Genomic DNA, 27,618 nt, shown 5'->3' with positions numbered 1-27,618 from the left:
TATTATATATAATATCAACTGCTTCTCATTTAAAAATATTTCGTTAATAACTGAAATATTTTGTATAGTTTTTTCATACATTATTCCTAGTTAACCTAGTCACAATCTATTCTTGCTACCTCTTCTTTCTTTGCTGCCAGTCTTTAGCCTAATTTTTACCACCTCTTTAACTTTTTGTCTTATTAACAAGACCAATGCCATTAATTCTCTGCAGTGTAATAAAATGAAATTAGTTACTAACACATTCCCTCACCCCTTCTTTTCTGTAGATGGTACACTCTTGGTACCCAAGAATATTAATGAGCATTATGTCCTAAATTATTTATCTGATGTCTAATGAATGCCTTTTCTGAAGCTTTTCACACATTAGAAGCATTCATCTGCGGAAGTAGACCAAGCCTACGAAAGCTTATTCTACAACTTCTTTAGCACAATTAGCCTCAAAGGTGTTACAAAGTCCTTTGATTATTTTGGTCCCTGTTCTCTGGTCATGTTCCAGCTTGTCAATATCCCTCTAAAATTCTGGTTCCCAGAACTATATACAGTACTCCAAGTGAGGCCTGACCAAAGCAGAATAGAGTCGCTCTAATAATATTTCCCTCAATCTAGACATTATACTATTGATGCAACTGTGATCAATTAAATACATTTTCTGACAGCTTTTCTCAGACTGAGGACTTTCATACTGTCATTACACATTCCTTCCCATTTCTTGAAATGGTTTCCCTCACTAAGGCATCTCTGACCATGAGAATCTCCCCTATTGCAATTTCTTTCCTGTATGCCTTCACCAAAGCTTCACTTTGGCTGAACCTTCTTCCATACTCAGGGTATGTGTATAGTTTCTCTCCAATATGATTTCTCTCTGGTTTGTTCTCCTCTCATTCTTGGATTTTCCTGTTATCGCTTAAATAACCCTCTGACTGATCCTCTTCTTGTGTCAAGGGTTTTCTTACAGTTGGTATAAATTATTTCATGTTCAAACCTTTTTCTTTGCTTATGCAATTTTCCTACATCCAGACCTTTTCCTTTAATTTCCCCCCGTATGAATTCTCTGATGGTTCTTCAGTAATCCGCTCTGACTGAAGCTCTCCCCACACTGCAAACATACATAAGGTTTTTCTCCAGTATGAATTCTCTGATGCTTCTTCAAAGCTCCGCTCTCAATGAAGCATTTCTCACACATTGGACATTTGTATGGTTTCTCACCAGTATGAATTCGCCAATGCTTCTTCAAACCCCTTCTCTCCATGAAACATTTCCCACACTCAGGACAGACGCACGGTTTCTCTCCCGTATGAATTCTCTGATGGATCTTCAGATGTTCACTCTGCCTGAAGTTCTTCCCGCACTGGGAACACTTGTATGGTTTCTCCCCAGTATGAATTCTCTGATGAGTCTTCAAAGATTCACTCTGACTGAAGCTTTTCTGACAATGGGAACATTTGTATGGTTTTTGCCCAGTATGAATTCTCTGGTGCTTCTTCAAGTGTTCTCCCCTACACAAGCATTTCCCGCACTCAGTACATTTACACCGCCTCTCTCCGGTATGAATTCTTTGATGTCCCACTAGGATTTGCCTAGAAGTGAAGCGTTTCCCACATTCAAGGCATTCGTGCCTTATCACTCCAGTCTGTGGTTGCTGGTGATTCCCCAACAGTTCTCTCTCGCTGCAGCATTTTCTGCAAAGGCAATGTTCATAAGGGCTCCCTTCACTTTGAATTTCTTGATTTCTCCCTAGTGAGTCTATGTAACTAAATTTCTTCCCGCACTCAAAAAAGCTATGAGGTTTTTCTTCAGCCTGGTTATTTTGACATTTGTCCAAATTTCTCTTTCCCATTCTCAGAGAATTCAGACTTTCTCTCTCCTGTTATCCTTCTTTGATGTTTGTCGGTGCATGGATTTTGCTGGAATTTTTCTTCTGCTAGAGGCCATTCGCTGTGGCCCCCCCTATTATGTAGCATATCAGGGTTTAATCTGGAGCCATACTTTCTACCGTAACTAGAGAACAATGGGATCACATCCCTATTGTTGATTTCACATGTTTGGCTAATTGCAACAGTAAGATCTGCTGTGAGTTCATTACGCTCATTCTGTGTCTTTGCTAGCTGTTTCTCCTGTTTCTCACTGGACTCCCATCCTTGCTTATACCTCTCAGATGTCTCCATCTCACCACCTTGGCATTTCTGTGGGGTTGTACTGGGGATGGGTGCTGATTTGTAAAGCCGAAAAGCCCACAAAAAACTAAGGATGCCTTTATTGGGCCCAACTGAAATGCACAAGGACACACTGCAAGACGCACCGGCTTCTTCACCAGGCAAACCGGAGAAAGAAACTGAAGATATGTGAAGTCAAAGGCTTTCATGGCTGGCAATCCATAATTTTTTGTGGGTTTTTCGGACTATGTGGCCATATGCTAGATGATTTTATTCTTGAGGTTTCGCCAGTATCTGTGGCTGGCATCTTCACAGATGCCATGTTCTTCCACATTCTGGAAGAGTTTATTCCTAATGTTTTGCTGGCGTTTATAGCTGGCATCTTGCCATTGCCTTCTGTGGCATCTTGCTGTTCTCCGAAGATGCCAGCCACAGATGCCGGTGAAACGTCAGGAACAAACTTTTCTACAACATGGCCACATAGCCTGGAAAACCCACAAAAAACTATGGATGCCTGCCAAAAAGCCTTCAACTTGAAACTGAAGATGTTCGTCACAGGCCTGCATTTTGCTGTTTCTGGTCTAAAGATGGAAGGGAGAGTTCTCTGCAGGCTGGCACCTCCACCTTTTTTTTGTCCATGCGGTCACTGGGAGATTTTCAAAGTCAAGCCCATCTTCTCTTAGTCCTCAAAGGCTGACAGAGTGTGACTTGCCTCAAGTCACCCAGTGTTGAGTGTTGGATTATGACTCTGGAGGCCAGGCTTTGAATCACTCTTTGGCCATGGAGAACTAAGACAAGTCACATTCTCTCAGCCTCAAAGGAAGGCAATGGCAAACCTTCTTGGGGGAAATCTTGCCAAGTGATAGTGTCACCTTGCAGCTCCATTAGTCAAAAATTACTTGAAGGCACACAAGACATTCCAGGTTCATTCAAGTGGGCAAAGAGAAGTTACCAATGTCAGGCAGAGAGACTTTTACCTGTAAAAGTGCATGTGGTTAAAAAAAGGACCAGTGGTTGAAAATGTTTGGTCACGATTGTGCCCCTCACATGGTGGTCTCTGAATGGGAATTGCAGAAGAAAAAAAGCAACAGATGGAAGAATTATTTTGCCAGCAGACTTGACTTCCTCACTGATTTGCTTAGCAGTCTCTCTTTGCAGGGTGATAGTGGCAAGACTGCTTAAAGAGAGCAGTTTCTGGAATCAAAGATTTTCAATGATGCAAAGATTTGGCATCATATCCCCCACATCCTCCACCCCACCCATGAAATATCAGATAGCCATGTTCTTTCCAGTCTTTTTATGATGGAAAAAATTCCTTAATATGATATGTAAAGATTTCTTGCACTAGGTAGGAAGAAACAAGCTGATGCTACAATAATCTTGACAACAAAGATAAGGCGGCATGTGAGACTGAGGGTAGGTCTACATTGGCCAGAATATTCTGGGAGTATTCTGGCCCTTAACCTGCCCCAAATTCCCCCATTACTTGGGCTCTCTGGAGCAATGTGTGACAGCTGTTCACATGTGTGTCCCATTGCTGGCACAAGTCGCTCCCTCTGAGCCTGAAAATGATGCACCCATCATTGATTATATCATTGGGTGCCTCGTTCTGACCACAGAGGAGCAACTCGTTCCAAGTGGCACAACAAGGCACTGTGTAAACAGCTGTCCGGTGTCACTCCAGAGTTCTTCCAATTTTCTAGGACGGTCCAGAGCAAATGTTGAGGTTTTTAAAAGTGGTTTTAAGGAGGGATGGCTTGGATTCACTGTGGGACTGGCCTTCCCATGTGAAGACAGTCCACAGTTGAATTGGTCCTTTGGCTCTGCATGATGTAGATAGGGTGACATGAGGGTGGGGGGCACACCAAGTCATTTGGCCTGTGTAGAGAATTATTACACCTACATTGTAAATGGTGCTAACCAGAGGCTGAATTATTTACAATGATGCCTTCACCTCATTCAGGGTCCCCTCTCCTCTTTTTTTTTTTTTGGGGGGGGGGCTACTGTACGAGTCCAAATTGTCTCTGATGGGAAGGTTTTCCTACACAGTATTTGCATGAAAGTATAGTGGACAATCCCACTTACTTACCCACTGAATACTTATTGGAATTTGCTCCAGAGTTTAATCATTCAGCCCCTCTAAACAAAACCTCTCTTAAATGTATGGAATTCAGCTCTGATAAATCAATCTGTCTGAGACATGCTTTTGCCAAACTGCTTGGCCAGGTGGGAATCCTGCAGCTTCCAACATGTTGCAGTACAACTCTATGCACTCAACCCAGCTAAAGGAATGCTGAAAGTTGCAGTCCTATAATATCCCTCCTCTGTGCGTATGAATATTTTGTCCCATGTGTGATGCTCTGATGATACTTCAAGAGAATAATTCTGCCTGAACAAAGTTTTTTCCTCATACTATTTTGTATGGCGTACTAAATAATCATTTTGTTGCTCTTCAGCTGTCTCCCCGCACTGAAGCATCCCCTATGCTAGCAATGTTTTTTTGAATTCTCTGCAGTATGAATTCTCTGATGACTTATCAAGGCTACTTTCTGAATGTAACTTTTCCCACAATGGGAACACTGAAATGGCTTCACGCCAGTATGAATTCTCTGATGGTTTCTCAAATATTCTGCCATACTGAAACATTTCCCACACTGAGAGCACTCATAAGGTTTCAAGCCAGTATGGATTCTCTGATGGTTCTTCAGGTATCTTCTCTGATTGAAGCATTTGCCACACTGAGAACATTTGTGCGGTTTGTCCCCAGTATGAATTCTCTGATGGTTCTTCAAACACTGAGTCCGACTGAACTTTTTCCCACATTCGGGACATTTATATGGTTTCTCTCCTGTGTGAATCCTTTGGTGAATTGTCAAATTTCTTCGCTGACTGAAGCATTTTCCACATTGAGAACATTTGTATGGTTTTGCTAGAGTATGAATTCCCTGGTGTCTCCTCAATGCTTGCCTAGAAGTGAAGATTTTTCCACACTCAGGACATTCATGCAGTTTCTCGCCAGTATGAAGTTGCTGATGATTCGTCAAATGTTCTTGCTGACTGAAGCATTTCCTACAAAAAGAACATTCAAATGGTCTCCCTTCACTTTCAATTCCTTGATTTCTTGGTAGTGATGTTGTGTAACAAAAATTCTTCCCAGATTCGGGAGTGTTCTGAAGTTTCCCTTCTCTGTAGGCACTCTGAAGTCTGTCTAAATTACCCTTATTCCCATGCTCAGTCAATTGAGATTTATTGTCTCTTGTTACTATTTCCTGATGTCTATCGGAGTATGAATATTGCTGAATGATGCCCCCTGACATGAACTGTTCAGCACAGTCCTCTCTGGTATGCATCATATCAGCATCAGGTCCATAATGAGACCTTCTATCACATATGGAGAATAAGAGCATTTCCTCCTTTGAATATTCTTTGGAAGGCTGGTTAACAGTGTTCGTAAGGCCTTCTCGACGTTCAACATATTCCTTCGCTGTCTTTAGGGCATGCTTCCTCTGATAACTTTTAGACTTCCCTCTCTCTTCACACACTCCCTGCACATTCCCTTGGTTTTTCTGTGGAGTTGCCTGTGAGATGTCTTCCAGCTCATTTTGTCCATACTGAGAATTCTCCAACTTGACCTGACCTTCCATCCTGTCACCTGCAGAGAGAAAGTGGTGGAGAAAGCATTGAGAAAAAGGAACGGTGAGGATAAGATACCTAGAAAATGAGGTAAGGCTTGCAATTTTCTTTCTCATCCTGTCACAGCACCTAACTGCCACTTACCCAAATGTCTTCTCAACCTTTGATCTAAATTCCATTTAAAATGCCAGGATGAATGAAAGAAAATCACAGGTATACCTCAGAGCGGGTTTACACTGGCCAGAATACTCCAGCTGCTCTCCAAGTATTCTGGATCTGAAGCTGCCCCGAATTCTCCTCTTTACCTCCGCACTCCAGAACGAAGCTAGGCATCTGATTCCAGGTGCAGGTCACTCCCTCCGAGGTTGGCACAAGGTGCCCAGTGTCAATCACATGGGTGGGTGACTTGTTGTAACCCCAAAGGGAGCAATTTGTGCCAGCAGTGCTAGTAGTGCCAACGCTAGGCAGCACAGCAGGACACGGGTAAACAGACACTCCCTCCATTTGCTCCAGAGTATAAGGGAAGTCTTTTAAAACCAGATTAAGGGAAGGATGGGCTGGATTCAGTAAGGAACTGGTCTTACATTGTGAAGACACTCCACACATGAATCGGAGCTTTGGCTTTGCGTAATGAAAACAGGGGGTTGTGAGGGCAGGGGGGAATGGTTTAAATGACCCATGTAGACAAGCTCCAAGTTAACAAAGTAGACGTGTTTCTAGAAATTAAACTGTTAATTAAAAATTGGGTATCCAAGGCAGAAATAACACAGAAAGAACAGAATTAGGTTCCTATGCCACAGAAAAGAAGAACAGTTCAACATATGTCAGCATAATGTTTAACAATCTGCCCATGTGAAATGAAACAATCAGGTCAGGTAAGCCTTGCATAAGTAAGCAAAAGTATTTTGCACCTTTTAGAGACTGCTCGAAGGTTTCTTCAAAAAGACCCCTCTAGCCATCCTCCACTGTTCTTATGATTGATATTTTGGTAGCCACAACTTACAGATCTCTGCCTTTTTTTAACCTGCTGGGTGTAGCTGGTGAACCAGCTCTTCTCTCTGCTGTACCATTCATACATGCTCAATATAGGATTCTGGTGGCAGCTGCTATTTACCTTATTTGTTTTAGACAGGCACACACACAATCCACTAGTTTTTTTCCCCATCTTCAGCTTTATTGCATTATTTATTACATACACATACACACATAGCTGCAAACTGATAGCAAAATTTGGTTGTTTTTCCAGCTGTCCTTCATTATCCTCCCAATGCTAATGCTGCTTTGAAAAATTCAGCTAGACAGATGAGAAGGAGAAAAAAGTGGGGTCTGGGCGGGCATGAGGTATGCCTATATTTCAGTCAATGACTAGTAAAACAGTAAAAGAAAATATAAAATATAAAATAAAACAAAACAAAGTACTAAATATAATTTTTTTATGATATAACAAAGTATAAAACAGTATATGAAATTTATTTTCCATTCAACATTTCATTTCATTTTACTTTAAAATTTTACATTTTATTTTCTGGTCACAAATAAACATTCATAACAGGGGAAGGCATAAAATCCATTGATGACTTGTTTCTTTTCAGACAGAGGCACTGAGAATTTGAAAGGAAATTCTTTTCTGTCTATGAATTCAGTTTGATGAATAGCAAACTGGCTGTCTTTGTGTTTGGGGTTTTTATTCGTTTATTTGTTTGTTTATTTATTAGCCAGATACAAGAAAATTTCTTACCCAATGAATCTACATGCCCTTCGTCCTCCTGAAGGACTTGCCAGACAATGGTCTGTTGACTTGGCTGGGTCAGATTCTGCCAGTCTATCTGCAAAGATGGGACAGTTTCTTTGAGATCTACTGGTTCCTGCAAAGAGGAGAGTCAATAGATAGGGAAACTCTTTCCATCTGATTCAGTTGCAGAAGAAGGAATGCCAAGGCAAAACATATCATGCATTAACTCTGAAACAGAAGAGCAAATAATTTTTTCTACTTGTGTGTGTGTATAAAATATTAAATTTATAGATCTGAACATACATCTAAAGAAGAAGTAGGTAACAATGGAAAGTCCGGAGGAGCAATTTCTCTGGGTGCACCTGGCAGGAAAATAAAGGACTGCACCTGGTAGGAAAACAAAGGCTGACTCTACCTTATCTGAAATGCTTGTGACCAGAAATGTTTTTAAAGTAAGGTGTTTAAGCATCCATATTCACTGTAGAAATAATGCAGTATGACACCACTTTAACTGTTGTACCTCCATCCTATAGAATCCTGGGATTTTTAGTTTTATTAAATCTTTCACCATCTCTGCCAAAAAGTGATGGTGCCTCACAAAACAAAAAATCCCAGGATTCTGTAGGATGGAATCATGGCAGTTAAAGAGGTGTCAACCTGCATTATTTTTACAATGCAGATGCATCCTAAGAGTTAGCTGTACAATACAAAGTGTACTGTTTTTAAAAGAAATATTTAATGTTTATGTTTTATTTTTTTTGTTTCACTGACCATTTAAATCAATTTTTTGATAATCTTTTTTTATGTTTTATTATGTTGTATTTTGTAAACCTGGGCGCTGTCTGGGGTCCTTTAGCCACATGGGTCCTTTCTGCAAGCAAAAGGTGGGATACAAATTGAATAATTAACTAAATCTAAATAAATAAGCTGCCATGAATAGTTTTTGGGAAAAGTGTATAAAAGGATAAAAATGAGTGCAAATAGAGATGATAACAATAAATGTGACAATGATGGAACCAATTGCATCAGTAGCCATTACATCCATTACTTGGGGCCGTTTCACACTACAGATGCATAGTTACAGCATTATGATTCCACTTTACTGCCATGGCTTCAACTTACAGAATCCTAGAATTTACAATTTCGGGAGAGGTATTTAGAATTCTCACTAAGAGACCCCTAGTGCCTCAATATACTACAACTCTCAAGGTTCAACAGAATGCAGCCATGGCAATTAAATGGGAAATCACAGCACAACTCCTATATATTGTATATAAATAATAATAATAATAATTTTATTTATATACCGCCCTTCTACAAAATCAGGGCGGTGCACAACATTCCACAAATACATATAAACATATTATACATTCAGTTAAAATCCAATAAAATAATAAAACACTCCAGCCAGCTTGCCGTTGCTGACGAAGAGAAGAGGGTAGGGTTATTCGGGGCTCATATCAGGGTATGTCTGTGTGAATAGAAAAGTCTTCAGCCCCTTTTTAAACTGGGCCAGGGAGATGGCCGAGCGGAGCTCAATGGGCAGAGAGTTCCAGAGGTTGGGGGCCGAGATGGTGAAGGCCCTCCTAGAAGTGGAAGCTAATCTAGCTCCTGGAACCCTTAGCAACTGCTGCCCAGTTGTTCTGAGTGTGCGAGGCGGATTGTATGGAGAGAGGCGGTCCTCAAGTTACCCTGGGCCCAAGCCATTTAGGGCTTTATAGGTAATAACGAACACCTTGTATTGCGCCTGGAAGCGAATAGGCAGCCAGTGCAAATCCTTAAGCACTGGTGTTATATGACTGGCCCTGGACCAGTCGGGCTGCCATATTCTGCACTAGTTGTAGCTTCCGGGTATGGTACAAGGGTTGCCCCATGTAGAGCGCATTGCAGAAGTCCAAGCGAGAGGTTACCAGAGCATGTACTACAGTTTCAAGGTCCCTCTGGCCCAGGTAGGGACGCAGCTGGCGTATCAGCCGAAGCTGATAACAGGTGCTCCTGACCGTCACATCCACCTGAGATGTAAGGTGGAGTGACGAGTCAAGGAGCACCCCCAGACTGCGTACTGAGTCCTTCACAGGAAGCGTGATCCCGTTCAGGACAGGTGGAAACACCACCTTCCCCGGGCCAGGAGAACCTATCACGAGCACCTCCGTTTTCTCTGAATTCAGACTGAGTCTGTTTTCCCTCATCCAGCCCATTACCGACTCCAGACAGGCCACGAGAGGAGAGATGCCATCCCCAGTCACTGCATCAGTCGGAGACATAGAGAAAAATATTTGGGTGTCATCAGCGTACTGATAACCCCGCACCCCATGTCTCCGGATGATCTCTCTCAGCGGTTTCATGTAAATGTTAAAAAGCATGGGAGACAGAATAGCTCCTTGAGGGACCCCAGATGTAAGGGCCCTCTTATCGGAGCACACGTCTCCCAGCTGCACCATCTGGAACCTCCCAGAGAGGTAGGACCGGAACCACTGGAGCGCAGTGCCCCCGATTCCCACCTCTGCCAGGCGCTCCAGAAGGATACCATGGTCTATGGTATCGAAAGCCGCTGAGATGTCCAAGAGCACCAACAGGGACACGCTTCCCCTGTCAATGCCCAGACGGAGATCATCGACCAAGGCGACCATGGCAGTCTCAACCCCGTAACCCACCCGAAAGCCGGTTTGAAATGGGTCTAGATAATCCGTTTCATCCAAGATCGATTGAAGCTGGATTGCAACCGCCCTCTCGATCACCTTCCCCAAAAATGGCAGTAGCGAAACTGGCCGATAATTATTATGCATCAGGGGGTCGAGGGAGGGCTTTTTAAGCAAAGGTTTTACTATGGCCAATTTTAAGCTTGATGGAAATTGCCCGTCCCTCAAAGATGTATTTATGATCCGGTGCAACAATGAAGTTACCACCGGGCCCCCCTGAGCCGCTAGCCATGAGGGACAGGGATCGAGAGAGCAGGTTGTCTTCTGAACACTTCTAAGGATCTTGTCCACATCATCGGTACTAACAGACTCAAACTGATCCAGTTTAATAGAGTCCACGGAGGCTCTGGATACCTCTTCTCTAGGTTCTGCTCTAATACTGGCATTAAGACCTTCGCTTATCCGAGAGGTTTTATCCACGAAGAAGTTGTTAAATTGGTCACAGCAGGCCTTAGAAGGTTCAAGGATCTGGTTGAGGGCAGGGGGGAGCTGAGTTAGCTCCCTGACCACCCTGAACAACTCTGCTGGACGCGACTCCGCAGACGCAACACGAGCACCATAGAATGAATTCTTAGCTGCTCGTATCGCCTCTCCGTAGTCCTCCAAAAGGTGGTCTAGGAGAGCCTTGTCGGCTAAGCGTAGGTGTTTCCGCCAGCGGTGCTTTAGCCGTCGCAGCACCCGCTTCCTTGCCCGGAGGTCTTCCGTATACCAGGGCTTCCTTTTGGAAGCAGGCCTGAGAGGGCGCTTGGGAGCGATACTGTGTATAGCCCTGGAGAGATCTGTGTCCCAGATACCAGTCATGGCCATCAGCCTTCGAGGGTGGACCATTCTAATAGGTCCGCCACCCCCGGGGGGGATCTGGGTAGAAGCCTTGATTTTCACCTCCACCAGGAAATGATCCGTCCATGACAGGGCAGAAATGTTAGTTCTTTCCGCCCAGGGATTTTCCATATCCGTACAAAAGACCAGATCGAGTGTATTACCCGCAAAATGCGTTGGACCCGAAACCAGTTGGGACAGGCCCATGGCCGCCATGGTATCCATGAATTCCCGAGCCGCACCGGATGGAACATATTTGGCCGCGAAGGGGATGTTGAAGTCACCCAGGACAAGTAGCCTGGGTGTTTCCAGCAGCAGCTCCGCGACCAGCTGTGTCAGCTCGTTAAGGGAGTCTGTTAGCGCACGGGGTGGCCGATACACCAACAAAATCCCTAGACTGTCCCTGGCTTTCAGGGTCAAGTATATAACTTCTACATGGCCCCCTATAAACAGTTGGCTCTCCATATCCACAGATTCTGTATCCACAGACTTAACCATCCACAGTCTGAAAATATTCTCCTAAAAAAATCCAAAAAGCAAACCTTGATTTTTGTCATTTTATATAATTGACACCATTTTATTATGCTAGTGTATATATAGCAGGCCCTCAACATTTGCTGGGTTAGGGAAACAGGACCCCCATGAAAGTGGAAAAACCTGAAATAAAAAAACACTTTTTTAAAAATCCTGACACAACACCTCTCTAGGACTCTCTAGGTTCTCCGGTGCATTTCTATGGTCAACATTCACCAGAGGTTGACCACAGAATCATGCTGGAGAACCTACAAATGCCTACATTTTCTCTAAGAATCTCTTGGTCCACCAGCGTGACTCTATGGTCAATTTCTGGCAGAGTTGCGCTGGAGGACCTAGCGAGAACATATCAATCAAATTAACAAACAATCAATTCAAATCTGGAGGGCTGACTTGAGCATCCATGGATACCAAAGGCCCACTGCAACACCAAGCATGGTCCTAACAAAGAGACTCAGTGGAGTGCCACATACCTCTTTGACATCATTTTGGACTGTTCTCTGTTCTTCTGGGGAAAGTGATGAACTACTCTGACTGGAACACTTGAATGCATTTCCTGCCAAGAATGGTAGGAGGGTTTTAGAAGGGGAATCCATACAGCCCTTCATGGTAACATGCAAATTAAAACCATAGGTGCCTCACAACAAAGTTTCATGATGGAGAGGGGGCACCCCTCAGTATGTATGGCTAAGGTACTCTGCTTTGATCATTATTTCAATAGTCCTACTAGAATACTGTCCTAGGAAATCCAAGTCAAGGGGAAATTGCCAAGGACAAAATCTAAAAGGTTGGACAGTAGGATGCATTGAAAATGCTTGCAATTGCAAAAGTTTCTTTCATAGTAGATTCTTCTTTCCATAAGATACATCTGCACTGCAGAAATAATGCAGTTTGACATCATTTGAAGTACTGTAGCTCCATCCTATAGAATCTTGGGATTTCATAGAATCATAGAATCGTAGAGTTGGAAGAGACCACTAGGGCCATCCAGTCCAACCCCCTGCCATGCAGGAAATCCAAATCAAAGCATCCCCAGCAGATGGCCATCCAGCCTCTGCTTAAAGACCTCCAAGGAAGGAGACTCTATCACCCTCCGAGGGAGTGCATTCCACTGTCGAACAGCCCTTACTGTCAGGAAGTTCCTCCTAATGTTGAGGTGGAATCTCTTTTCCTGTAGCTTGCATCCATTGCATCCATTTGCATCCATTTCATTCAGCCAGGTGTCCCCCATCCTATATCTGTGCATTTCATTTTTCTGCCCTAAGTGCAATACCTTACATTTCTCCGTGTTGAATTTCATTTTGTTAGCTGTGGCCCAGCTTTCTAGTCTATTCAGATCATTTTGAATGTTGATCCTGTCCTCTGGAGTATTAGCTATTCCTCCTAATTTGGTGTTATCTGCAAATTTGATAAGTATGCTCCCAATTCTGTTATCCAGGTCATTGATAAAGATGTTGAATAGCACTGGGCCCAGGACAGAGCCCTGTGGAACCCCACTGGTCACTTCCCTCCAGGATGAAAAGGAGCCATTGTTGAGCACCCTTTGGGTTCGGCCGGTCAACCAATTACAGATTCATTTAACAGTTAATGATTAATCTCTCTTTAATCCCAAAATTAGCCCCAGTGTGATAAACTCCAAAATTGCATTTTAAATAATAATAAATAATAATAAAATTTTTATTTATACCCCGCCCTTCCGAGTGATCAGGGCGGCTAACAAAGTGCACCGAAGCGCAGACAGAGTACAAAGTTAAAAACAAACACAATATTATCAGTCCATAAAAACAATAAAAAACCCCTTAGCCCAACCTCACGGCCACGAGAGAGGAGGGAGGCCCACAGGATGTCTTAGACGGGGAATGCCTGATTAAATAGGAAGGTTTTTAAGCCCTTCCTAAATTGGGCCAGGGTGGTGGATGAGCGGAGCTCCGTGGGCAGCGTGTTCCAGAGGGCTGGGGCAGCTGTGGAAAAGGATCTTCTGGCCGTAGCAGCCAACCTAGCCCCAGGCACCTTCAGGAGTTGCTGCCCGGATGTTCTGAGGGTGCGAGGCGGAATGTACGGGGAGAGGCGGTCCTTCAGGAATCCTGGACCCAAGCCATTTAGGGCTTTATAGGTAATAACCAACGCCTTATATTGTGCTCGGAAGCGAATGGGCAGCCAATGGAGATCTTTAAGCACGGGTGTTATATGGCTGGTCCTGGGAGCACCAGTGACCAGCCGTGCTGCCATGTTCTGCACCAGTTGCAGCTTCCGAGTTAGATATAAGGGTTGCCCCATGTAGAGTACATTACAGAAATCCAGTCTCGAAGTTACCAGAGCGTGTACAACAGTTTCAAGGTCCCTCTGGGCCAGGTATGGGCGCAGCTGGCGAATCAGCCGAAGCTGATAACAGGTGCTCTTGACTGTCGCATTCACCTGAGCAGTCAGGTGAAGGGAAGAGTCAAGAAGCACCCCCAGACTGCGCACGGAGTCCTTCACGGGGAGCGTGACCCCATTCAGGACAGGTGGAGCCACCGTCATTCCTGGACCAGGGGAACCTATCACTAGTACCTCCGTCTTCTCTGGATTAAGTTTGAGTCGGTTTTCCCTCATCCAGCCCATTACTGACTCCAGACAGGCCACAAGGGAAGAGACGCCATCCCCGGTCACTGCATCAGTCGGAGACATAGAGAAAATAATTTGGGTGTCATCAGCGTACTGATAACCCCGCGCCCCATGTCTCCGGATGATCTCTCCCAGCGGTTTCATGTAAATGTTAAATAGCATGGGGGACAGAATGGCTCCTTGAGGGACCCCAGTTTTAAGGGCCCGCTCACTGGAGCACACGTCCCCCAGCTGCACCATCTGGGACCTCCCAGAGAGGTAGGAGCGGAACCACTGGAGCGCAGTGCCCCCGATTCCCACCTCAGCCAGGCGCCCCAGAAGGATACCATGGTCTATGGTATCGAAAGCCGCTGAGATGTCCAAGAGCACCAACAGGGACACGCTTCCCCTGTCAATGCCCAGACGGAGATCATCGACCAAGGCGACCATGGCCGTCTCAACCCCATGACCCGCCCGGAAGCCAGTTTGAAATGGGTCCAGATAGTCCGTTTCATCCAAGACCCCCTGAAGCTGAATCGCAACCGCCCTCTCAATCACCTTCCCCAAAAATGGTAGCAGCGACACCGGCCGATAATTATTATGAACCAGGGGGTCAAGGGAGGGCTTTTTTAGGATCGGTCTTACTATGGCCAATTTAAGATCCGATGGAAATCGCCCATCCCTGAAAGATGTATTTATTATCCGGCGTAACAAAAGTGTCACCGCCGGTCCCCCCTGGGCCGCTAACCATGAGGGGCAGGGATCAAGAGAGCAGGTTGTTTTCCGAACACTTCCGAGGATCTTGTCCACATCCTCGGTACTCACCGACTCAAACTGATCCAGAATAATACAGTCTACGGAGGCTCCGGACACTTCTACCCTAGGTTCTGCGATAATGTCGGCGTTCAGACCTTCGCTTATACGAGAAGTTTTATCCACGAAAAAGTCGTTAAATAAGTCGCAGCAGGCCTTAGAGGGTTCAAGGATCTGGTTCAGGGCGGGAGGGAGCTGAGTTAGCTCCCTGACCACCCTGAACAACTCTGCTGGACGCGACTCCGCGGACGCAATACGAGCACCATAGAACGAATTCTTTGTTGCTCGTATTGCCTCTCCATAGTCCTCTAACAGTCGGTCTAGGAGAGTCTTGTCGCTTAAGCGAAGGTGTTTCCGCCAACGGTACTCTAGCCGTCGCAGAGCCCGCTTCCTCGCCCGGAGATCTTCCGTGTACCAGGGCTTGCGTTTGGAAGCGGGCCTGAGAGGGCGCTTGGGAGCGATTCTGTGTATAGCCCGAGAGAGACCGGTATTCCAGATACCGGTAAGGGCATCAACAGAGTCGCCGTCATTTCCAACCGTGAGCCCCTCTAAGGCTTCTTGGAACCTCTCAGGTTCCATCAGCCTTCGAGGGTGGACCATCCTAATCGGTCCACCACCCCCGGGGGGGATCTGGGTAGAAGCCTTGATTTTCGCCTCCACCAGGAAATGATCCGTCCATGACAAGGGGGAAATATCAGCTATTTCCACCCACGGATTTTCCGCCTCCGAACAGAAGACCAAATCGAGAGTATTACCTGCGCAATGCGTGGGACCCCGTATCAGCTGGGACAGGCCCATGGCCGCCATGGTCTCCATGAATTCCCGAGCCGCACCAGGTGGAACAGAGCTTGCCGTGAGGGAGATGTTGAAGTCACCCAGGACAAGAAGCCTGGGTGTCTCCAACATCAGCTCAGCAACAAGCTGTGTCAGCTCGTTAAGGGAGTCCGCTAATGCACGGGGTGGCCGATACACTAACAGAATCCCTAGACTGTCCCTAGCCTTTAGGGTCAGGTAAATACACTCGATATAGGTGGTCTGTCGGAGGTGGTTCCTGGTGAGGGATACGGTGTTCCTATGCACCAAGGCGACTCCCCCCCCCCCGCCCACCTAACCTGCGCTGGTCCTTCACCGAGTACCCGGCAGGGAGGGCCTGAGCCCACACAGCATCCCCTTCAGGCCCCAGCCAGGTCTCGGTAATGCAAGCCAGGTCACACTTAGAGTCCTCCAGGAGGTCCTGGAGGATGTGGGTCTTGTTATTAATAGACCTGGCATTGCACAGGAGCAGCGACAGGGTTTGTGGCACGGTTGGAATGACCCTCAGGTCCTTCAGGTTGGGAGGGGGACAGGAAGGCGAGATAGATATGACGCATCTATCCCGTCTTCCCCTGGAACGAAAGTCCCTTCTCCCACCGCCATGTGCTTTGTTTTAATCATTTAACCCATAGAATTGTTCTTTAACTTTTGAAAAAATAGAATTTTAACTGAACCTTGCTTAAAAGGGTTGTGGAGAGCCACAAGGGTTGTGGCATGGTGGTTTTAGTGTTGGACTCTGACTCTGGAGACTAGGGTTCGATTCCCAGTCTGAGTAACCTTGGGCAAGTCACACACTCTCAGCCACAGGGTTGAGGCAATTACAAAACTCCTCTGAATAAATCTTGTCAAGAAAACCCCATGATAGGGTCACCATAAGCTGGACGTGACTTGAGGGCACACAACAACAACAAACAACAAGCTGCTTTGGGTCCCATGGCAGGAGAAATGAGGCATATAAATTAAATAAATAAAGAAAACAATGTCCCAGAAACACAAACAAAGATGTCTTCCTAACTCAGAACAATCCTTACCTAAGACATTGCTGCTTGAATCACTGCTTTGTTTGGCTTGTTTGCAGAGCTCTCCCCTTACAGTGTCCAAGGGCTCTTCCTCTGCATTCTGGGAAGACAAACCTTCCTCCTTCATTGGCCCCTGAAAAAGGAAGGAGATTCAACTTGTGTTTCAGTGGGCAAGTGACCCTTTCTGCTCATCAACCTTCTTCACTTATGGAAACTCAGTTGAAATATATCCCCCTCCTGCTGCAAAATAAAAAGTGGATTCCACACCACTGATTCCCTTAAGACTCTTCTGAGGCAGTTTTGCTACAATGGCTACACCTACACCCTTAAAAAGCTGTAGTTGTGAACATCCATCATTTCAGGAAGCTCTGAAAACTAAAGAAGTTTTGCAGATTATTAAAAGTGACATTATGCATTTTTTTTTCTTCCTACCATGAAAACTGCTTGAGATATCGCTGAGAAATCATTCAATGAATGATGGTTATGGACTGATGGTTATTTTTAATTTTTATTATTTATGATATTTATACCCCGCCCTTCAGCCCTAATGGCTATCAGAGCGGCTTACAATTATTATTTTTAATTGGATGGTTCCCTGCCCTCAGGCTTACAATCTAAAAGACACGACACAAAAGGAGAAGGGATGAGGTCAGTGGTTCTTCTCTCCCTCTGAGGCCTGGACCAAGGCAGATGGACTGGAGGGAGGGCTCTTCTTCTTTAGGCTAAGAAAAAGGTATTAACAAGGAGTTTTTGTCAATGATTATTAGTCATCATGGCATATTTCAGAAGTGTACATGGTGAAGGAGTATCAAGATAGTAAGTACAATTGCCCCTCCTAACTCATGGACTTGAGATCTGCGACCTTGAATATCCTCGGAGGGCAAACCTCCGCTATTTTCAATTGCATACATGAGGGTGAGCCTCCATTTTTAGGGCGGGGGGGGGGGGTCGGAATGGATCCCCTGCGAAAACAGAGAGCCAACTGTATACATTACATGATTTTAATCACAGATTGAGTCTAACTTATGAAATACTCCAAAACCCAAAATTGTCCATATGGGTGGCTCAGATGGTGAGGCCCTTGCACAAAATTATTAAATGTATTATGTATAAAATTATGTTCTGGCTATGTGTATAAAATGTACATGAAACGTAATGAACTTCATGTTTAAACTTGGGTCCCATCTCCAAGATATCTCAGGTCCAATCCACTACAGAAATAATCCACCGCTTTAACTATTCTGGCTCAGTGCTAGGTAATCATGGGAATTATAGTTTATTGTTGAACCAGACCTCTCTGACAGAGAAGGCTAAATGTCTCACAAAACTACAGTTCCCAATTCCCTAGCATTAAGCCAGGGCAGTTAAAGTGGTCTCAAACTGGATTATTTCTGCAGTGTGGATTGGACCTTAGTGTGTATACGAAAATATTCCAAAATCCAATAAATAAATAAATAAATAAATAAATAATACTTCTGGTCCCAAGCATTTTTGATAAGGGACATGCAACCTGTATTTGAACATAGCATTTCAAGCCTCAAAACTTTTTCCATGAAGGTGGGATATAATTATAAGTAAATAGATTATAATGAAGATAATAGAACAATATAAAAGAAAAGATTACAATTGTGTGTGGCGATACTATAAGATACTATAAGAGTGTAATTCTCTATGGTTGTAACACTTTTTGAAGTAGTTATAATGCTCTGAGAAAATAAAGTTAGACTAGTCCAGACAGTTTCAGCCTAGCAAAATGGTATCAGTTTGAGTTAAACATTTGCAACAACATAATCAACACTCTCTTAGGGATTCTAGGAATTTGTTGGAAACAAATCTCACCTGCCATGTCCCTCTATCATCTTTTTGCTGGCTTGTCATGAAGTCCTCCACCAAAGCCACAGCCTGGGAGCAGGTGTCTGGTCCTCCGGCTCGGATCCAGTTTTGCAGATCTGTTGGGAGGCTGGCCAGGAATTGCTCCAGGATCAGCAGCTCCAGGATCTGCTCCTTGCTGCGTCTCTCCGGCTTCAGCCACCGATGGCAAAGCTCCTGGACTTGGCTGTGAATCCTTCGGGGGTCTTCAACGTCTGGGCAGCAGAACTCCCGAAAATGCTGGCGCTGCAGCTCCATCCTCAAGGCATCCCCTTGCAAAATGGCAGCCTTCACTTTCTCATAATCCTCTTTGTCCTTGGTTTCCAGGGTTTGAAAGGCCTGCTCTGCTTCTCCACTCAGTGCTGGAAGAAGCCGGGCTGCCCACTCTTCTCTAGGCCACCGACAAGCTTTGGCCACTTGCTCAAAGGAGGCCAAGAAGGCTTTGGCATCTTCCCATGGAGCGCTCTCTGCTATTACTGGAGTTTCCCATTTTGAGTGAATGGGCTGCAGTGTCTTTAGGAATTCTTGCCACTGGGCTTCCCAGTGCTGTTGCATCCCTTTCCCTGGACCTCCTTTGCCCTCTTGCAAAGCTCCCCAACCTGGTTGCTCAGCCATATATTCAGGGTGAATGGCATTAGTGACCTTTCCTGCTCTGACTGGTCTTCCTTCTAGGTCCAGGCCTGCATATAAGTGCTCCTTCATGGTTTTCTCTCCTGATTCTGCCCTATCAACTCAACAGAGTTTATACCTGCACAAAAATTCAGGTATTCTGAAAATAAAGTGGGGGAGAAATCTAGACTTGGTAACAAGTGAAAACCCTCCCAATTTAATGCAGGACTCTTGGCTCTCGATCCTTTAAAACCTTTTTTTAGAATTGCAGAAGAGGAAAATACAGTCTTAACCTTTGGTTCTTTTGTTGGCCTTGTTGCACTCAGTGGGAGGATTGGGTCCAGGTGCAGAAATGTCATCATTTAAGGAAAGAAGAACATTGGGATTCCTGGGGTGAAAGGGAACCTTCTCCCTGAGGAAACAAGAATAATATGTTGAAGGGATCGGAGGAGGAAGGAGTAGAGAGTTTGGACAAACCATCTCCAAAATGTTTTGCCATAATCTCACCTATGAAGGGCGTATCTTTGCATATCACATTGTGGGTGTAGAGACAGAGTCGTGAAACTCGGATTGTATCTACAATGCATAGTTAGGACAATCAAATAGCACTTTTGCTGCCATAGCTCCTTCCTAAGGAATCCTGGGATTTGTAGCTTGGTGAGATTAGAATTCTTGGCTTGAGAGCTCTAGTCTACTCCCCAGAACCATTAACCCTAGAGCTCCTAGCAGAAAAGTCTAAGTACCATACAAAATGACAAATTCCAGGATGCTGTGGGATGGAGCCATGACAGTTAAAGGGGTATCAAAACACTTCGAGCGTTACCGCATTATTAAACAAATCTGGCAGGCAAACCAAAAGACGCAGGGAGTTTTTCCTCCCTCAGAATGACATCTTCTCTTTTGTTCTCTTCCAGTTGTAAAACTGTGGGAGAGGGTCAGTGTCCATTATATACACACACACACACACACACTTTAAGAATTTTAAATTTTAAGTACTTACTGTATTGCCTTTTATACCCTTCTGTTTTTAAGATGCATTTATATATGTGTGTGTGTGTGTAACTTTTATGCCATTCTATTTTACACGCCCATATATATGTAAATTTGAAGTATTTTAAATTTATGTACACTATTGCCTTTCATGCCATCCTGTTTTATATAACACACACACACACACACACATATATAAACATAAATTTTAAGAATTTTTAAGCATTTTAAATTTTACTTACTTACTGTATTGCCTTTTACGCCATCCTGATTTATATAATTCACATATATACACATATATGTAACTTTTATGCCATTGTTTTATATGACTCATATGTGTGTGTGTGTGTGTAAATTTTAAGTATTTACTGTACTGCCTTAAGTACTTACTGTATTGCCTTTCATGCCATCTTTATGCATATAAATGAATAAAAGGCAATACAGTAAGTACATAAAATTTAAAATGCTTTAAAATTTGCCACTTAATTTTCTGATTTAGTCCCATATTGTTGTAGTCCTACATATTAATGCAAACAAATAAATTGGTTTAAACCCCCCCTGCAGTCCAAAAAACCCCCCTTTCTGGACCCATGCCCCATTCCTCCTCCTCCTCCAGCTGCTCACCTCTCCTCCTTTTCCCAGTTCAAAAGCTTCTTCCATCTGCAAAGCCTCTTCCCACTCTCAGGAGACCACTCTGGGAAGAGCAGAACTCTATGGTTCCTATGGGAAGGAACCATAGAGCTCCCCTCCACCAGCAGCCAGAGTATGTGCCAGAGCGGCCCTACTCAGTGGTTCCCCAAACTGCGCCCTTCAAGAGGCTATTGGACTTCAGCTCCCAGAAGCCTCAGCCATGTTAGCTAATACACTGGGATTCTGGGAGCTGAAGTCCAAAATCCCTTAAAAGAGCACAGTATGGGGACTACTGACAGAGAGCTCTATGATTCAGCCAGGAAAGGAGAGGAGCAAACAGTGTCATGTAGTTAAGCTGCTTCTCACTGCAGAATTAATGCAGTTGAACACCGCTTTAACTTCCATGGCTTCAGGCTATGGGATTCTGGGATTTGTAGTTTGCTGTGGCAGTGGCACCAGGGCTCTCTGGCAAGAGAAGGCTAAATGTCTCATTCTCATCATCATTATATATGTATATATATGTGTGTGTGTGTGCAATTTTTAAGAATTTTTAAGAATTTTAAATTTTACTTACTGTATGTATTGCCTTTTATGCCATCCTGGCATAAAATAGCTTTATTAATATTAATTAATTAAATAAATATCTTTATGAATTTTAGAATAAAATTATTACATTCCAAAGTGTAACCATGTAGTACGTCAACTATGCATATTATAAAAATCAAAAATACTGTAATACAAACATCCACGTATTTTTATACTCTCCATCAAAACCAAGAGATTCTGTAGTTGTAATAATGAACATTACCTTATTATTGTTTTACCCATCTAAACAGGTAGGTCTTAGCCTGCCAGCAGAAGGCCAACAACACTAAACTACAACTCCCAGGATTCCACAGTACTGAGCTGTGGCAGTTAAAAGCGGTGTCAGACTGCATTAATTCTGCAGTGTAGACGCAGGCAGAATCTATGACTTGCCTTCTAATCAGAGCAGTTTCTCTTCCTTACTTCACTTTGACTGCTGTGGCTCCATCCTGTGAAATCCTGGGATTTGTAGTTTGTTGTGGCACCAGATCTCTCTGAAAGGGAAGGGTAAATGTCTCACGAAACTACAAATCCCAGAATCCTATAGGATGGAGCCATGGCAGTTAAAGTGGTGTCAAACTGCATTAATTCTGCCATGTGGCAGCAGCTTGTGTCTTAATTTTTAACATGACACTGCAGAGTAGTTGATGCACTCTGACCCTGCAATTTCAACTGCCAAGGCTCAAGGCTTTGGGATTCTGGGATTTGTAGTTTCTTGCGGCAACAGAGCTCTCTGTCAGAGAAGGCTAAATGTGTCAGAGAGCTGCAGATCCCAGGATCCCAAAGCACTGAACCTTGGCAGTTAAAGCAGTGTCAACAGTGCCTACAAGAAGCAGCTGCTTCACTGCAGCATTGATGCAGACACCACTTTTGCTGCCATGGCTCCATCCTATGGGATCCTGGGATTTGTAGTTTGCTGTGGCACCAGAGCTCTCTGACAGAGAAGGCTAAGTGACTCACAAAACTACATATCCCAGAGTTCCTTAAAGCCACGGTAAATTATGCCACAGTTTAAAGCAGGGGTAGGCAACCTTTTTGAGCCGGGGGCCGGGTTTCTGTCCCTCAGACAACTGGGGGGCCGAAGCCGGGAGGTGGAGCTTCCACCCTCCGGGGGCGGTGCCACACACTGGGGGTGGAGGTTCCACCCTCCAGGGGCGAGGCCAGTGCTGGAGGCCTCGCCCTCTTTCCGGGCCCCTGACGGGCCCCAGGCCCTGTCAGGGGCCCGCAAAAAAGCCAACGGCGGGCACCAGCACTAGAGGCCTGGCCCTCTTTGCCAGACCTGCCACCCCCCATCTCACATTCATTCTCTTTTCTTCCTCCCTTTTCCTTCTTCCATCTCCTTTTCTCATTCTCCCACTTCCTTCCCTCATTCCCACTCTTTTTCCTTCCATCCGTCTCTCTCTTCCTCCCTTTTCCTTATTCTTCCCTTTCTATTTCCCTTTCACCTTCTTACTACCCTTCCATGCCTTTCTTCCTCCATTTCCTTTATTCCCCCTCTCTCACTCTCCCTTTTACTCTTTCTTTCTTTCCTTCCATTCATCTCTTTCTTCCTCCCTTTCCTTTATTTCCCCTTTCTTCCTTCCCTCCATTCCACCTCTTCCTTTATTTCCCTCTCCCTTTCTCTTCCCCTTTCCTTCTTCCTTCCCTCCCTCCTGTCTTCCTAGCTCCCTTCCCTTCCCCCCATCTCTCTCTCCACACCTCTTTCCTTCCTTCCTTCTTTCCCTTCCTGCTGGAGGCAGAGGTCCATCCCTTCTTCCCTCCCATCTCCCCTTCTCTTTCTCCTTCCTTCCTTCCTACTAGTGATAGACTCCCCCGGACCGGGTGGTGAAATTTGTCCCCCTGTCCTGAATGGGGTCACGCTCCCCCTGAAGGACTCAGTTCGCAGTCTGGGGGTGCTTTTGGACTCATCACTCCAGCTGACTTCTCTTTCTCTCCCTCCCTCCACCTCTCTTCCTTCCTTTCTTTCCTTCCTTCCGTCTCTCTCTTCCTTTTCCTCCCACCCTTCCTTTCTCATTCTCCCTTCTCCCCATCTCTCCCTCCACACCTCTTTCTTTCCTTCCCTCCTTTCCACTCTCCTTCCTTCCATCTCTTCTTCTTTCCCTATCTTTCTCCCTTTCTTTCTCTCCCTTCCACTCTCTCTCCTTCCTTCCTTCCTATCCTCACTTGCCTCACCTGCTGGAGGCAGAGGTCCAGGAAGGAGGAGGCCAGCGGCTCCCCAAAGGCCCCGCCCGCTCGTGTGAGAGACCTTTGGCCTCTCGCACGAGCGAGCGGCGCCTTCGGCCTCTCGCGCGAGCGGCCGCTTGCGCGACAGGGAGGAGGCCGGCGCCCCCCCCAAAGGCCCCACCCGCTCGCGCGAGAGACCAAAGAGAGCGGCGCCTTTGGCTTTTCGCGCGAGTGAGCGGCGCCTTTGGCTTCTGGCGCGAGGCGCGGCTCGCACGAGAAGGAAGAGGCCAGCGGCCCCCCCCAAAGGCCCCACCCGCTCGCTCGCACGAGCGAGCGAGCAGCGCCTTTGGCTTCTCGCGCGAGCAGCGGCTCGCGCGAGAGGGGGGAGGCTGGCGCCCCCCCAAGGGCCTGGTGCTGCCGCCGATTGCCACCGCGGCAGCAGCACCGGCCGTGGGCCGGTCCCCTGGCCTTGGCGGGCCGCATGTGGCCCGCGGGCCGGGGGTTGCCGACCCCTGGTTTAAAGTTATCACATTGGAAAGGCTGAGTAAGAATGGCCAATACAGCTAAAGGCCTGTTTATTGAGGCAGGAAGGGTTTTTATAGAGCGGGTACAGTATTTTCTATGTTTTTGTGTGTTTGTTGTTGTGTGTCTTCAAATCATTTCTGACCGATGAACCCATTTCTTAGCAAGATTAGTTCAGAGGGATTGTGATTGCCATTCTCTGAAGCTGAGGGAGTGTGACTTGCCCAAACCCTGGTCTCCCAGTGTCCCAATCCAACACTCAGACCATTACACCACACTGGCTCCTTATCTGCGTGTTTTAATTTGCTACTTGGAGTCGGTAATGGGCTGGATGAGGAAAAACAAACTCAGCTTGAATCCAGAGAAAACGGAAGTACTAGTGATAGACTCCCCCGGACCGGGTGGTGAAATTTGTCCCCCTGTCCTGAATGGGGTCACGCTCCCCCTGAAGGACTCAGTTCGCAGTCTGGGGGTGCTTTTGGACTCATCACTCCAGCTGACTTCTCAGGTGGATGCGACGGTCAGAAGCACCTGCTATGAGCTTCGGCTGATACGCCAGCTGCGACCCTACCTAGGCCGGGGGGACCTTGAAACAGTGGTACATGCTCTTGTAACCTCTCGGTTGGATTTCTGTAATGCGCTCTACATGGGGCAACCTTTGTACCAAACCCGGAAGCTTCAGCTAGTGCAGAATATGGCAGCTAGGTTGGTCACTGGATGTCCCAGGGCCGACCATATAACACCGATTCTGCATGATCTCCATTGGCTGCCTGTTCGCTTCCAGGCACAATACAAGGTGTTGGTTACAACCTATAAAGCCCTAAATGGCTTGGGCCCAGGGTACTTGGAGGACCTCCTCTCCCCATATAGTCCGCCCCGCACACTCAGGTCGTCTGGGAAGAACCTGTTGAGGATCCCGATAACGAGATATGTATCAACCTCACAAAGGGCCTTTTCTATCTTGGACCCTGGGATCTGGAACACCCTTCCTGAGGAACTCCGCACCGCCACCTCCCTGGATCACTTTAAAAAGAGACTTAAGGCCTTCCTGTTTTGGCAAGCCTTCCCCAATGCTCCTTGATGATATATGACTCCCCCCTATATGTACAGCATTATCAAGCACATTTAGCTGGCCTGGATTTGATGTATGGATTTGATGTATGGTTTTAATCTGTATTTTGAAATGTTTTTATTGAAGTTTTATTTATGTATTGCAATTTTTATCTTGTATTTTGTATTTGATATTGCAGTTTTTACCTGTACACCGCTATGATCCACATGGAATAGCGCTTTATAAATAAAACTTATTATTATTATTATTATTATTATTATTATTAATTTAACCGCATTTTAACATGTAAAATTGTTGTGTGCTTAATTCTGTTTTTATTCAGATTTTGCAGAGCTGCCTTGGTCCAAAACCCACTGCAGAAATAATCCAGTTTGAGACCGCTTTAACTGCCCTAGATCAATGTTAAGGAATTATTCTGGGAACTGTAGTTTTGTGAGACATTTAGCCTTCTCTGTCAAGAGTACTCTGGTGCCACAATAAACTACAATTCCCAGGATTCCCTAGCACTGAGCCAGGGGAGTTAAAGCAGTCTCAAACTGGATTATTTCTGCAGCCTGCTTTGGACCCTTGAGTCCTTTGGTCAAGGAAAAAACTCAGGACATAGACCCAGTAAATAAATAAATAGCAAGATAGCAGATTCAGTCTAAATCAGATTGGTATCTAAGACTTCAAACTTTACCACCAAAAGGGCCTGAGAAGACTTTGAAACCAGATAACAGCAAATCTATGGTTGCATCCACACTGCAGAAATAATCCAGTTTGACACCACTTTTGACTGCCATGGTTCCACGCTCTGGGATTTGTAGTCGGTGAGACATTTAGCCTTCGCTGTCAGAGAGCTCTGGTGCCACAACAAACCTCAAATCCCAGGATCCCATAACACTGAGCCATGGCAGTTTAAAGTGGTGTCAAATGGGATTGTTTCTACAGTGTGGATATAGCCTCATAAGTCAAAGTAAAAAAGAGAAGAATTGCCTCCAAGTGAGAAGGAGGATGTTTTACATTGACATCTCCAAGCATATTTTCCTTGGTGATCCAGAAGCCAGAATTTAATTCTATGATGTGACTAAAGCACATTTTGTTAGCTTCCCTCTCCCACTAGAAATACAGGTTTTTAGCTCCTGGAGGATTCAAACCCTGGCAAAGCCACTCTTTCCCCATCTCAAATGCTTCACCTGGTCCCTGAACTTCAAGCTATTGTTGCAGATGCAGGAGCCAATTTTTAAAAAGAAGTGCTGCCCACACCAGAGGAAAGGGGATTAATAAGACTTTTTGTGGAGTAGTAACAATAGGTCCAAAACACACTGCAAAAAAATCCAGTTTGAGACCGCTTTAATTGCCCAGGCTCAATGCTATGGAATCCTAGGAACTGTAGTTTGTTGTGGGACCACAGCTCTCTGACAGAGAAGGCTCAGTCTCTCACAAAACTACAGTTCCCTGGATTCCCTAGCACTGAGCCAAGGCAGTTAAAGCAGTCTCAGACTGGATTATTTCTGCAGTGTGTTTTGGACCAATAGTTTTACTAAACTATATATGAGCTCAAAATCAGCGGAAAAAAGGGGTGGGAAAACAATTTGCTGCTGCTGTGTGTCGTCACGTTGTTTCCTACTGCTGGCGACCCTAAAGTAAAACCATCATGGGGTTTTCTTGGCAAGTTTTGTTCTGACAGGGTTTGTCATTGTGAGAATCTGGATGGCAAATACTTGTGGCATTTCTTGGTTGGTTCAGCTACCACACCTTCAGCAGAATATGTGAATTTTATTGGCTGTACTTACAGTAGCAAAGTACACAGGTAAAGGGATACAACCTCCAGTCCTAGATGGGGTCACTGTGTTCACAGTCTGGGGGTGCTCCTTGATCTGTCACTCGAGATGACAAATGAGGAAAATGTGACAGTCAAGAGTGCCTGCTATCAGCTTCAGCTGATACACCAGATGCGCCCTTTCCTGGAAGTCGGGGACCTTGAAACTATAGTGAATGTGTTGGTAACCTCTTGCCTCGATTTCTGTAATGCACTCTACGTGGGGCTACCCTTGTGCTTAGTTTGGAAATTTCAATTAGTATAGAACATGGCAGCCAAGTTGGTCTCAGATAAAACTAGGCGAGACCACATTACACTGATCTTAGATTGCTCCACTAGCTGCCCATTAGTTTCTGGGTGCGGTATAAGGTGCTGGTTATCACCTTTAAAGCCCTAAATGGCTTGGGTCCAACCTATCTTTGGGACTGTCACCTTCCATCCTACAATCCAGTCCGCACACTCAGGTCCCCTGAGAGGAATCTGTTGCAACCCATAAAAACTAGATTGTCTGCAACTGCCCAGAGGACCTTTTCGGCAATCGCTCTCAGATTATGAAATGGCCTGCCATATGAAATT

At 45.3% G+C, this 27,618-nt stretch overlaps 1 protein-coding gene across 1 annotated transcript; it reads right to left on the bottom strand.

The window, feature by feature from the left end:
* Nucleotides 1-20,955, bottom strand: LOC149320738 (uncharacterized). Its single transcript, XM_089506547.1, has 7 exons — nt 20,894-20,955; nt 18,641-19,691; nt 16,814-16,934; nt 12,047-12,129; nt 7,528-7,654; nt 4,662-5,808; nt 1-1,622 (listed from the first exon to the last, which is right to left on the bottom strand). Exons 2-7 carry the CDS (start codon nt 19,370-19,372, stop codon nt 1,031-1,033), a joined length of 2,802 nt encoding a protein of 933 aa, XP_089362673.1. The 5' UTR covers nt 19,373-19,691; nt 20,894-20,955; the 3' UTR covers nt 1-1,030.
* Between the last annotated feature and the right edge of the window lie 6,663 nt (nt 20,956-27,618).

Source organism: Sceloporus occidentalis, unplaced genomic scaffold, assembly GCF_023333645.1.
Source record: "Sceloporus occidentalis isolate IW3139 unplaced genomic scaffold, rSceOcc1.0.p SCAF_1, whole genome shotgun sequence".
Taxonomy (NCBI): Eukaryota; Metazoa; Chordata; class Lepidosauria; order Squamata; family Phrynosomatidae; genus Sceloporus; species Sceloporus occidentalis.
The sequence above is the reverse complement of the archived record's forward strand: the minus strand, read 5'-3'. Positions and strand labels throughout refer to the sequence as shown.

Excerpts from the sequence above, each read along its gene's own strand:
- LOC149320738 (XM_089506547.1), bottom strand. The coding sequence starts at position 19,372 with ATGAAGGAGCACTTATATGCAGGCCTGGACCTAGAAGGAAGACCAGTC. Across the intron at positions 16,935-18,640 it reads ATGATAGAGGGACATGGCAG|GGGCCAATGAAGGAGGAAGG; the intron begins GTGAGATTTGTT and ends TTCCTTTTTCAG. Across the intron at positions 12,130-16,813 it reads TTCAAGCAGCAATGTCTTAG|GAAATGCATTCAAGTGTTCC; the intron begins GTAAGGATTGTT and ends CATTCTTGGCAG.